The 11,455-nt window shown below is 38.6% G+C and overlaps 1 protein-coding gene across 1 annotated transcript; it reads right to left on the bottom strand.

Annotated features, from left to right (window-relative positions):
• Nucleotides 1–678: 678 nt before the first annotated feature.
• TLR1 (toll like receptor 1) lies at nucleotides 679–10,958 on the bottom strand. The gene is made up of 2 exons (XM_016206411.2): nucleotides 10,844–10,958; nucleotides 679–3,219 (listed from the first exon to the last, which is right to left on the bottom strand). The coding sequence occupies exon 2, from the start codon at nucleotides 3,152–3,154 to the stop codon at nucleotides 764–766; it is 2,391 nt and encodes a 796-aa protein (XP_016061897.2). The 5' UTR covers nucleotides 3,155–3,219; nucleotides 10,844–10,958; the 3' UTR covers nucleotides 679–763.
• Nucleotides 10,959–11,455: the final 497 nt, after the last annotated feature.

Below are 11,455 nucleotides of genomic sequence, written 5' to 3'. Positions count from 1 at the left end.
ATCAATAAGATATATTTAAAAAAATAAAATAAAATATATTTTATTTCAGAGAGAGGAAGGGAGAGGGAAAGAGAGATAGAAACATCAATGATGAGAGTCATTGATCGGCTGCCTCCTGCACACCCCCTGCTGGGGCATGAGGAAAACGAACGCTGATCTCCTGGATCATAGGCTGATGCTCAACTGCTGAGCTACTCTAGCTGAGCCCAATTCTCTTTCTGACATTGGCTGAGGGCTGCTTCTAAAGACAATCTCCAGCGCTTCTGAATTGCCCATTTTGTGGGCCAAGCAGGTTTTCACGGCCAGAAAGAAAGCCCTTCAGGCAGAGTCTCCAACATTAGCAATAAGTGGCCTTCAACACATAGAAGCAAATGCTGAGTGAAAATAAAAAATTTGCCAACAGCTATAGAAATCTGCTATACAAATCCAGCTACAGATATAAAAGGCCAGGAGTTTTCTAACATTAATGAATATATATCACTGAAATTCTTTAAAGAGGTGCTTCTCTTCATTACATGATAAATTCAATGAATTCAGTTCTAGTAAAGAAACAAGTGAATCCCTCATATGTTAGAAATTAACTGTTTATATCAAAATTATATTATTTCATTCACTTTTACTACCATGAATAAGTAGTGAACTGGAGCCTGAAAGTACATATTTTATCTATTTTACAAATTCAAAATTATGTTTAGATTCATGCTGATGCAAAATAAAGGCATTGTTGGAACTTCCAAAAGCAGCTACAGTGAAAAGAATATATTTAGATGTATGTGTGATCTGTTTCTTTTGCTTGGTCCATCAACTTAATACGAATGGATGCTCTTAGATTAGCCCAAAAAAGTCCATGTTTGCTCTTCTCCTTGGGCCATTCCAAGTAAGTCCTCTGTGCCATGAGAGTTTTGAGTCTGTGATAGCTGCTAGGAATGGAATACTTTGGAATGGGTTCCAGCAAGATCAGAATTAAGTTATTAGATCCTTTGTGAAAGAGATTGTGGTGGGCAAAGTAGAGTTCATAATGGCACCACTCACTCTGAACAAAGTTGGGGGACAAAACAAAGATGGACTTGTAACTCTTCTCAATACAGTTTATGATATTTTCCACAATACTCTTGCCAGGAACAAAGTTTCTTTCATGGAGACAAATCCATATACCTTCTTTTTCTAGGTTTGGTAGTAATTCATCCTTCACCCAAGAAGAATCATGTCTACTATATGAAACAAAGGCATGAAGCTGGAGAGTTCCTTGGAGTTTTTCTAAATGTATATTCCTAGACCTGTGTCGGGTCTGGATCCACTGACACATCATCCTGAGATACCAGGGCAGATCAAAACAGATACAGAGGACAGTCACAGTAATAGCCAATACCAGTCCAGTGACCACAATGGTGACAATCAGCAGAGCTGTGTTGCAGGATAATGGAGACACATGGAAGTCCTTTAGTAGGGTTCCCTTATAGCTTCCTGGATAGTCACACTTATAAGAGTCAGGCCAACCCTCTACCACTTCACTTGATACTTGGCCTATACTCTGGATAAATTCTCTTAGATCACATGTACATTGGAATGGATTGTTCCCTGCATTTATGGACCTAATCTTCTGGCAGCTCTGGAAGAAATGAGCTGATGGGTTGGAAATTGAATTATAGTCAATGGTCAGTACAGAGAGGCTGCTAAAGGTACCACATCCAGGAAGGTGAGCTAAAGAATTGAAAGCAACATTGAGTTCTTGTAAAGCTTCCAGACTGATGACATTTTCAGGGATACTCGCTATTCTATTATTGTGAAGATCAAGAACCTTGACCCTGGGAGGTAAACATGTGAAAACAGAGTCAGTGAGTATATTTGAAGACATATTTAGACTTAATAAACTTATAGTCCAAGAGCAATATCCTTCATATTCATCATAGCTTAGAGAATTCTGACTAATATCCAATTGTTGTAGAGACTTCATCTCCTTGGTCATATGAACTACATTTGCAAGTTTTTTTAATTGATTCATTTGTAAACTAAGTGTTTCCAACCTAGCCAAGGTTCCACAATTGTTAAAAACCATGTCTGTTAAGAGATTATTGGAAAAATCCAAATGCAGAAATTGGCTCATTTGAGATGGGCAAACCATGTGGACCATGTGTGTACCAGACACTGTGAAATTCTGGATGTTCATATTTGAAAAGATTTTATAGATATAACTTTGTGGCAAAGTAAATACCTTACTGACAACTTGGTGTATAGACAAGGCCTTCAATGAAGTGTCAGAATAATCAAAATCTCTGACCTGAAGGTGACCTTGTAGTTTCACATTTGAAATTGAGAAATACTCTATACTTGTATGCCAAACCAACTGAAACATCGTAATGAAAGAATGCCAAGTTGTTTCGATGTTGTTTAAAGTAAGACTTGATAACCTTGAATTCTTTTGAAGTTTTGACAGTACATTTAGGAAATAAGAACATCCATTTTCATCTAGCACACATTTGATATTAGACAGTTCCAGACTTACTGCAGTGCTGACTGACACATCCAAAAGAAAGTGGAATTCCTTTTCTGTGGAGAAAACAATGTGCAGACTCTCTGTGTTTAGGTCTTGAAGGCTCTTAGGTTCTTCTTTTTCCCCATAAAGGTCTCCTAAGACCAGCAAAACCTTATTGATATGCAAATGAGCAATTGGCAGCACACTAGACTTTTGTAACTGTGTGGCACTCAAGCCCAGAAATTCTAGTTGAGACATGTTGCCAAACTCTTTGCAAATGGGCAGGACATCAAATGCATTAAATGAGAGGTCTAAGTGCTTGAGGTTCACAGTAAGGTGGCAAGAAATCTCCTCCAACTTGTTGTGTGACAAGTCCAAGTATTCCAATTCCTGGTTAAATTTGAAAACACTCATATCAAGATACTGGATCCCATTATGAGAAATTCTGAAAACCCTCAGCTTTGATAGTGATTGGATGTCAGAAGTCCGAAGTTCAGATATATCATTTTGTGATATATCTAAGATTGTTGTTTTCAGGGATAGATCTTTGGGAACATGGATGAGACCTCTCTTTGATCTGTCAACTAAAAATTCACTTTCATCAGATAATTGGGCTTTGATCTCAAGTATTAACATGAAGATGATGGCAAAATAAAAGATGGTAGAATTAGTTTTAGTCATCTTGTAACACTAGACATTCCTAAGGATAGTTGCTATTCTTCAGAGCACCTTGATACACACAGACCCTAGAAAAAAAATCCACATTAAATGATTACATTAAATTAGGCATGGCTGACATTAAACATTTTTTTACTAGAGATTCATAACATGAAGGCTAGGTTCTTTAGAGTCACATAACCTAAAACCAGTGAAACACACATATTGATACATAATTATACTACCTCTATGGTGTGTGTAATGGCTTGAACGGTGCCCCCCAATACATATGTCTACCTCCTAACCATGTCATAATCTCCAGAAACTGTGAATATTACCTTATTTGGAAAAAATGGTCTTTGCAGACATAATTAAGGGTTTTGAGATGAGGAGATCATCCTGGGTTATCCAGGGGGTCCTTAAATCCAATGACAAGTGTCCTTATAAGAGAAAGGCAGAGGGATATTTGGCAGGGACAGAAGAACAGATAACAGAGACACAGAGGAGAAGGCCATATGAAAACACAGGCAAAAGTTGGAGTGATACAGCCACAAGGCAAGGAATGACGACAGCCACCAGAAGCTGGAAGAGGTCCCAGAGAAAGTACAGCCCTGCTGACACCTTGATTTTGGACTTCTGGTCTCCAGAAACATGAGAAAATAAATTTTTGGTTTTTTAGCTACCAAGTTTATAGTAATTTGTTACAGCAGCCACAGGAAACTAATACAGATGGTTTTACATATTCACAAAGTCCCAACCCTCTCAAGATCATTTAGAACTTGAGCTAAGTGTACAAAGCTGGTGTACTTTCTACCTTTAACATATATTTTCTGATGGCTTTCTTAAGTGTTTTCTTCCCATGTGGTTGAATTCAAACCCTTATTACATTATCTTTTATTATCTATACATGGTTTGGTGACTAACTCTGGTCTTACTCAAAAGGTAATTAGATCATGATAAATAGTCTCTCAGAAAATCCACTTATTTGTTCAATCAGTATTTATTGACAACCTATTGGCCATCTTTTAGGAAGTGGAGATAAAGCAGTGAACAAGGGAAAACTCTCTGATTACCAAGGAGCTTATTATTTAGTGGGGAGACATAAAATAAATGACTAAATAGAATTTCATGTAGTGTAAGTACTATATAGAAAAATGAAACAAGGTAAATTAATCAAGAATAATGACAGGTATGTAACAGTGGTGTACATAAAGTGGTCTTTTTAGATGGATTAGGTAGAAAGGGCCTTTCTGAGAAGATGGCACTGGGGCACAGACCCGAATGAAGTCAGTGAGTAATTATGGGAAGATCTGGGAGAAAGCATTTCTGGAGAAGGAAAAGGCAAGGGGAAGGGTCCTGAGATGGAAGTGAGGCTGATCTGTCTGAGGAGGTCAATGTTAGCATGGAGTGAGGCAGGAAGAGAGGAGTCAGGGCCAAGGTCATACAGGGTGTAGGTCATTGCCGGGAATTCAGATTCTATTCTGAGAGTGATGAGGAGACAGTGAGCAGTGAAAGGTTTTGAGGATGGGAGAAGTTTTCTCCTATCTTTCATTCAGAAAACCTTTTAGCCCGGCGGGGTGTGGCTCAGCGGTTGAGGGTCAACCTAGGATCTGGGCAATTGGGTTTGATTCCCGGTCAGGGCACATGCCCGGGTTGTGGGCTTGATCAATGACTCTCTCATCATTGATGTTTCTGTCTCTGTCTCCCTCTCCTTTCCTCTCTCTGAAATCAATAAAAATATATTTTTTAAAAAAGGAAACTTTTTAAATTAATTCATCCAATGTGTATTTATTCGCTATGATGTGCTCTGTTCTAGGTTATGCTTATTGCACTAGTTGTCAACCCACTGTAGCTCAGATACTATTTTGTTACCACCATTCCAATGGCACATGAAACCAGGGGGAGAGGAGTTGTGTTGGGATGAACCCTAGTAAGTGATACACCCCACACCCGCAGAGACACTTCGAGCTGGTGCCACATGGCTGCATAGATCTTGCAAGGATCCTATTCAAACCCCCCTAAATTGCATTAGGCAAGCAAGCCTTCAGCATCAGCAAAGCATCAAATTCCTCTTTGCATATCCCCTCATATCTCTCAGGGGGCACAGAACGACCTAAATATGGTCAGCCCTCTGTATCCCTGGGTTCTGCATCCATGGATTCAACTAACCACAGATCAAAAATATTCTTAAAAAAATAATGTTATGTTATTGCTGACATGTATTATGTTTTTAGCTCTAAGATGGCTGCATCTCTACTGAACATGTACAGACTTCTTTTCTTGTCATTATTCTGTCAACAATATAACAACTATTTACACAGCATTTACACTATTATTAGGTATTAAAAGTAATGTAGAGATGATTTAAAGTATATGGGATGATGTGCTTAGGTTATATGCAAATACTAAGCCATTTTACATAAGAGACTTGAGCATCCAAGGATCTGGGTATAAGAAGGGGGTTCTGGAACTATCCTCCAGGAATACTGAAGAATGACTGCAGTTTAAGTCCCAGAAACAACCCTGCGTTGCAAAAGTTCCCCAAGTTAGACGTGCAGATGCATCTGGTGTTTGAAACACTGCTTGGATTTACCCTTTTGTAGGCGTGCCCTTTGATCCCTTGTCATCCTGATTTCTCCTAATATAGGAGAGGCCCAGTACCACGCCCTCCATCACCACTCGTGAACACTCTGCGCAAGGCAGGGGACGCAGACATTAAAATGCATGTTAAAAGTAAATGTGGCATCTTTATGGCATTGGTTGTATTTGGCTGAAAGTCTCAGAAATTTCCCAGTTCTTCCTCCCAGCTTCCTAAAAGATCTACTCACGTGAAAAGAAGTACTTAAGTGAGAATCAAAATAATACTCAATTATTGCCTGGGCCAGTACCTAAAATCTCAAAACTGAACTAATCTGGTAAAAGTAAGTCGAAGTAAAAGTGGTTTGGGCATAAGGCTCTAATGGGGTTCCTTCCTTATTCCTAATCCTGAATTCAAACAGGGATTCTTCCTACCTTCTGGCCAACACCGGGGTTCAAGGAGGCAGCGATCAGTATAGTCAGGCATGGCATACAGAGAGTGAGCAGAAAGACAAGGGTCAGAGACAGGACCCACGCGTGGACATGAGCGCTAAGTGCGTGGTGAACCCACCACAAGCAAGGCCGGAGGTGTCCTCATTTCCTTAACAACAGCAATCACCACAAAGATTTGAATTTATTAAACCATTGGTCCCCACGCATATAATGAAAACATGGCTTCAGCTTTCTATGTAGCAAAGTTCATTGGCTGAACTATCTTCTATTTGCCCAACTTCCATTCTGCCCTTTCAATTATAAGCAGTAATTTGAAGTACTTAGTTGGTGAAACCATCTTTATTTCTGTAATTAAAGAGTCAAAGTATTGTACATATGAGCAACTGAGTTTTAGGTACTTAGAGGATCTTTATATTATATATACCAAACTTGCTAAATCAGTGAAAATCAATATTTTAAAATCAAAGTCCCAATAACCAGCACTGAATCTCATATGTATTAGAACCTCAGAACTATTTTACTATCAAAGAGAATGATTATTTGCTAAGTTGATTAGTAAAAGGATGCTTTAATTTGAAAGTATAAAATAACCAAGATGTGTCTATGTCATTTTCCAAAATTATGGTAAGTTTAACCTTCCAATATGTAATATGAAGCATCAATACATTTGAGTTGCTTCTGTTTGGAGACTTTGAGGGCATCAAATCAGGACTTTGACTTCTCTTAAGAATTGATACCCACACAGTCTATCTAGCCTATTGAGTTGAGTTCACAAATACTGAGTCAGTCTTCTCTGCACCAGGCCAACTAGCTATTAACCACAGGTTGAAAGGATCGGAACCAGTTCAAGAGCTTTTCTGCTTTGTTTCCTATGTGGTTTTGTGAACTTTTGCTGTTTTCACTTTCAACTCTTTTGATCAAATTGGGTGAAGCCTGGGAAACATTTTCGAAACCTACAATTCCACCTGACCAGGAACACCACAGAACAGTTTCAGTGGTCTGAGTAAACAGAAAAGAATAGCTTGTGGGAACAGCCCAGAGAAGAAACTAAAATAAACCTGCCCATAGAAACAGAGGTGTTGTAGGGCAGCTCTGCCTCCGGGGGGAATTCACCTATGTCCCATTTTCCTCCGCATTCTCATTGCAAGAGATGGATGGAGAGGGACAGGATGAAGGAGGGTAATGCCATCTCAAGTCAACAGCTGGCAGCTTCGTAAGAGAATCACGAGAAAATGTGTGTGACCCAAACTCTCATCTCCCAACTCAAATATATCTCTTGCAAGCAAATCATGCTTGAGATGAGGCATCATTCAAGAAACAGATAAACACATACACACACAAAACCCTTTCTCTGACTTAGTACAAGGAACTGAGAAACAAATGCTAGTTCGAACCACAGTAAGTACATATCAGAAATAACCAACTTAGAAAAACATCCAGGACTTAATCATAGAGACTGCGATTTTTGTGTCCAATAACTGGTTATACCTTTATTTTATTATTTTATTTTACTTTATTTTACAGAAAAAAAATATATCACTTACCAAAATGATTTTCCTGTCTGTCTTGATGGCTGTCTGAAGGACATTGAAATACTTCCTCAAATATTTATTTCACTGGAAACCAGATTTAATATTGGGGGCAGAGCTCTTTTGTGCCATCTACTGAATCCCACTGAAATTACATTACATAGTAAGTGTAAACCTATCTTTTCCTATTCATATGTGGTATATGGACTGTGGGTTAATTGATCAACCAGTATTAAAATAGAATCAGATCTTTGTGGCTCTGTATTTCACTATAGTTAGCTCGCTCTTGAAATGAAAGAGGTGGTGTTAATAACCCACAGGTCATTATTGGCTGAATCCAAAGTGCTTATCATTGTAGCCATGCAAGTAGAGGTGGGAGTGCCCATCTGGGTGTATTTCAGGTGCTTTGCTTTTCTTCTTGCCTTTTGATCAGTCCACTATTAAAAGTGACAGAGTGGGGGGGGGGGGGTCAAGGTCAAAGTTTTGCTTAAACTCATTCATAAAGAGGAAAGACCATTCACGTGCTAATATAAAATGCGTGCTAATTGTGTCTTTTTTGACAATTTTTTTTTTTTTTTCAGAAAAATCTGGTGCACAAAAATTTTATGTTCAAACTTTCTTCAAAAAATGATTTTTTAAAATTTCCATGTGAAAAACATGCTATCTAACAATCTCTTTTCTCAGACAAAGTCTAAAACACTTGCTTTGGGTTGCTGTCAGCACACTCAAGGAATCCAATCTGCTATTCTACTCTTGGCTTTTATGAGGTCTTAGGATCAGAGTTGAATATACTAAGATGAAACACACACAAAAATGTAATTGAATCCATTAAACATATACTTTTCCATTTAAAAAAATATAAAAAAATAAAATAATAGAACAAAAATGGGCAAATAAAGCTAAGAAATGTTAGCTGAATTCCTCTGCACTTGCCTTCATCCATGAGCTTGCATGATGTCCAGTCACAAACTGGGCACAATTCATTGCTGTAATCAGCTTTTCTACCACAGTGAGCAAGGCCAACTTCCCTAAACTAAGAACCTTGGGATTGGTCAATTTCATAGATGAAGGGTGATGTCTCCTTCTTGTTTCATTTTCATTTCCTTTTATTATAAATGTCTTGGATGGTTTTTCAGGTTTATTGGCAATGTGTATCCTTTAGTGAATTACCTATTCACATCATTTGCCTATTCTCTATCAGGGTTATGTTTTTACTGTTTAATTGTTATGTTCTCTTTTATGTTACTGGCTCTAACCCTCTGTCAAACTTCTTGCAAACATCTTCTCCAATCACTTACCTTTTCATTTCATGATATTTTGAACCAATAGATACATACATTTTTATATAAACAAGTAGGTTGACTTTTTCTTTGCTGTTACTACAATTTAGTTGTGTGCTGGTAAACCAAGTTACAAAAAGAAAGCCAGATTTGTAACACTTGCTGACATCTGCAGTGTATATATTTCCACTGTAGCTGATTTCTAGCTACCAACTGACCTGTTTGCAAAATTCTTGAATATTTAAAACTGGCCCTCACAAATCTGTCCTAACCAGCTCCAGCAGACCACTGTTACATTGCTTTTAGGTTTAGAAAGTTCTCCATAACAAAGTCAAAAAACATATGTGCATGTGTTCTTCCCAAACATATTTGTTTAGTTATTTTAATTTTTTATTATCTAAGTAATAAATGTTTACCCAAAAAATCAGAAAATATAAAGAAAAGAAAAATGTCAAATCAATGATAATCTCACCATATAGAGATAATTCAATATCATTTTTGTAGCAACCATGCAGACTTTTCCATGTAGGCTAGGCTCTTGATGCCTCCTGCCAAATTGCTTTTCAGGGAGTTTGTACCAATTTACACACACACACACACACACACACACACAGCATTTTGTAATCTGCTTTTTTTAATCCATAACACACAAATATCTTTTCATGTCAATAAATATCTATCTCCATCTTTTATTACTGACTGAATAATATCCCATTTTAGTTATAATGTATTTTTAAAGTATTTTAATAAGAATATATTTAACCAGCCTTCTATTGTTGGGTATTTAGTTTGTCCTCAATTTTTGCTATTATCAACACTGCAAAAAGCAGCATGCCCCTGTATTTCCTTACGATGGGTATGAACAATTATTTCCTTAGGACAGGCTTCAGGAAGTGGAGTTTGTGAACCAATAGACATTAATTTGTACCATTATTCTCTGCCTTTTCTTCTGTTACTATATATCATATATATATTTAATTTTTATTTATTGATTTGGGAGAGAGGAAAGGAGAGAGAGAGAGAAAAGCAATTTGTTGTTCCCTTCGTTTATGCATTCATTTGTTGATTCTTGTTTGTGCCCTGGCCAGGGATCGAACCCGCAACCTTGGTGTATCAGGACAAGGTTTTAACTTACTGAGCTACCCAACCAGGGCTTGTCATATATTTTTATGATTATTTAATTCAATTTAGGATAGATTTTTTTAAGTTGCTCATTGGCCATGTAATTCATAGCTTACCAACAATTTCCGTTTCCCTTTCCATCTGTTTGTTCTGATTACATAATAGGGTATGGGCTAGAATTTTTCCTACGACTTAGGTCTAAAACCAAGGACCAGGAAGTGTTATATACTCCATATTCTAAAACAGCTGCCAGCAATAGGGGCCAAGCTCATCCCTCAGGGCATTCTAAAAAGCAGTTGAACCAGACATTGCCACCCCCTTCCCCCAACACCTCTCCCTCACACTTCCCAGCCACCTGAGAATGCTGGGGAGGGCAGTGAGAACATCAGCAGCATTGGGATACCAGTGTTTGTGACGTAAGACTGTGCCCTCTTCTCCCCATGGGAGAGATGACATGCCCTCCTTCCCAAGCCAAGTGAAAAGCGAATGCCAGTTGAATCACTGACAGAGACTGGACCAGGAGACTGGACATCTCTTTCCTCAAATGGATGCTTGCTTTGATGCAGAAATGTGCAGGACCCCCCACTCCTGCCAAAAGTGGTCCCTCTCTGAGCAGTCTTAGAGAACATTACGTGTGCCCCTGGGAGTTCAGAAGTGTAAGTGAACAAAGGGACTGATATCTACTCTCCTGGAGATTTCTGTTGGAGTAACCCTTGCTCACAGGCATTTAGAGACTGTGCTGTGTCACGTACCCGAGGAAGGTGGTATATATCCACCTCAGCTTTCCTTCATCTTCGTACTCAGAGAAAGCACAGGAGGACTTCATTCATTCTTGCCACGCCATGTAAAGGACAATGGAGGCCAGAAGAGAAGTTATGAGAAACAGCCAACCGGTCAGCCTGAACCCTTAAATAGCTTTGTAGAGTACAGACAACTACCAACCCTAGACCTCCTGACTATACTTAACCTATTATCTAAGAAAGACATTTCTATTTTACTGAAGCCCCTGTGTTTGAGGTTTCCCTGTTTGGTGGCTTAGCCTGTACCTTAACCAACACAATCATCTAAAAGAATATCTGCCTTCCTACCTCTCATTCCTGGTCTCCACATCAGAAAGCTAGATCTGGGAGAGGGAGGAGTAGGGAGCACGTATCTCAGGTTGGCCGGTCCCACCCATATATACATCAAGATTGTGCTATAAGCCTAGCCTCTGATATGGGAAAGGCGATGAGCTTTAGGTGGAGTTGGAGATTAAAGATACTAAACTAGATTGCACTATTAATACCTCAAAAGGACTGGAGAGGTATGAGATCTTTTTGAGAGATCAAGGGATAAGAAGGGGAGGATTTCCAAATCCACTTGAT

Source organism: Miniopterus natalensis, chromosome 1 (genome assembly GCF_054644295.1).
Source record: "Miniopterus natalensis isolate mMinNat1 chromosome 1, mMinNat1.hap1, whole genome shotgun sequence".
Classification (NCBI taxonomy): Eukaryota; Metazoa; Chordata; class Mammalia; order Chiroptera; family Miniopteridae; genus Miniopterus; species Miniopterus natalensis.
This window is presented reverse-complemented; position numbering and strand designations above follow the sequence as displayed.

Coding starts and splice junctions, on each gene's coding strand:
- TLR1 (XM_016206411.2), bottom strand. CDS start 3,154: ATGACTAAAACTAATTCTACCATCTTTTATTTTGCCATCATCTTCATG.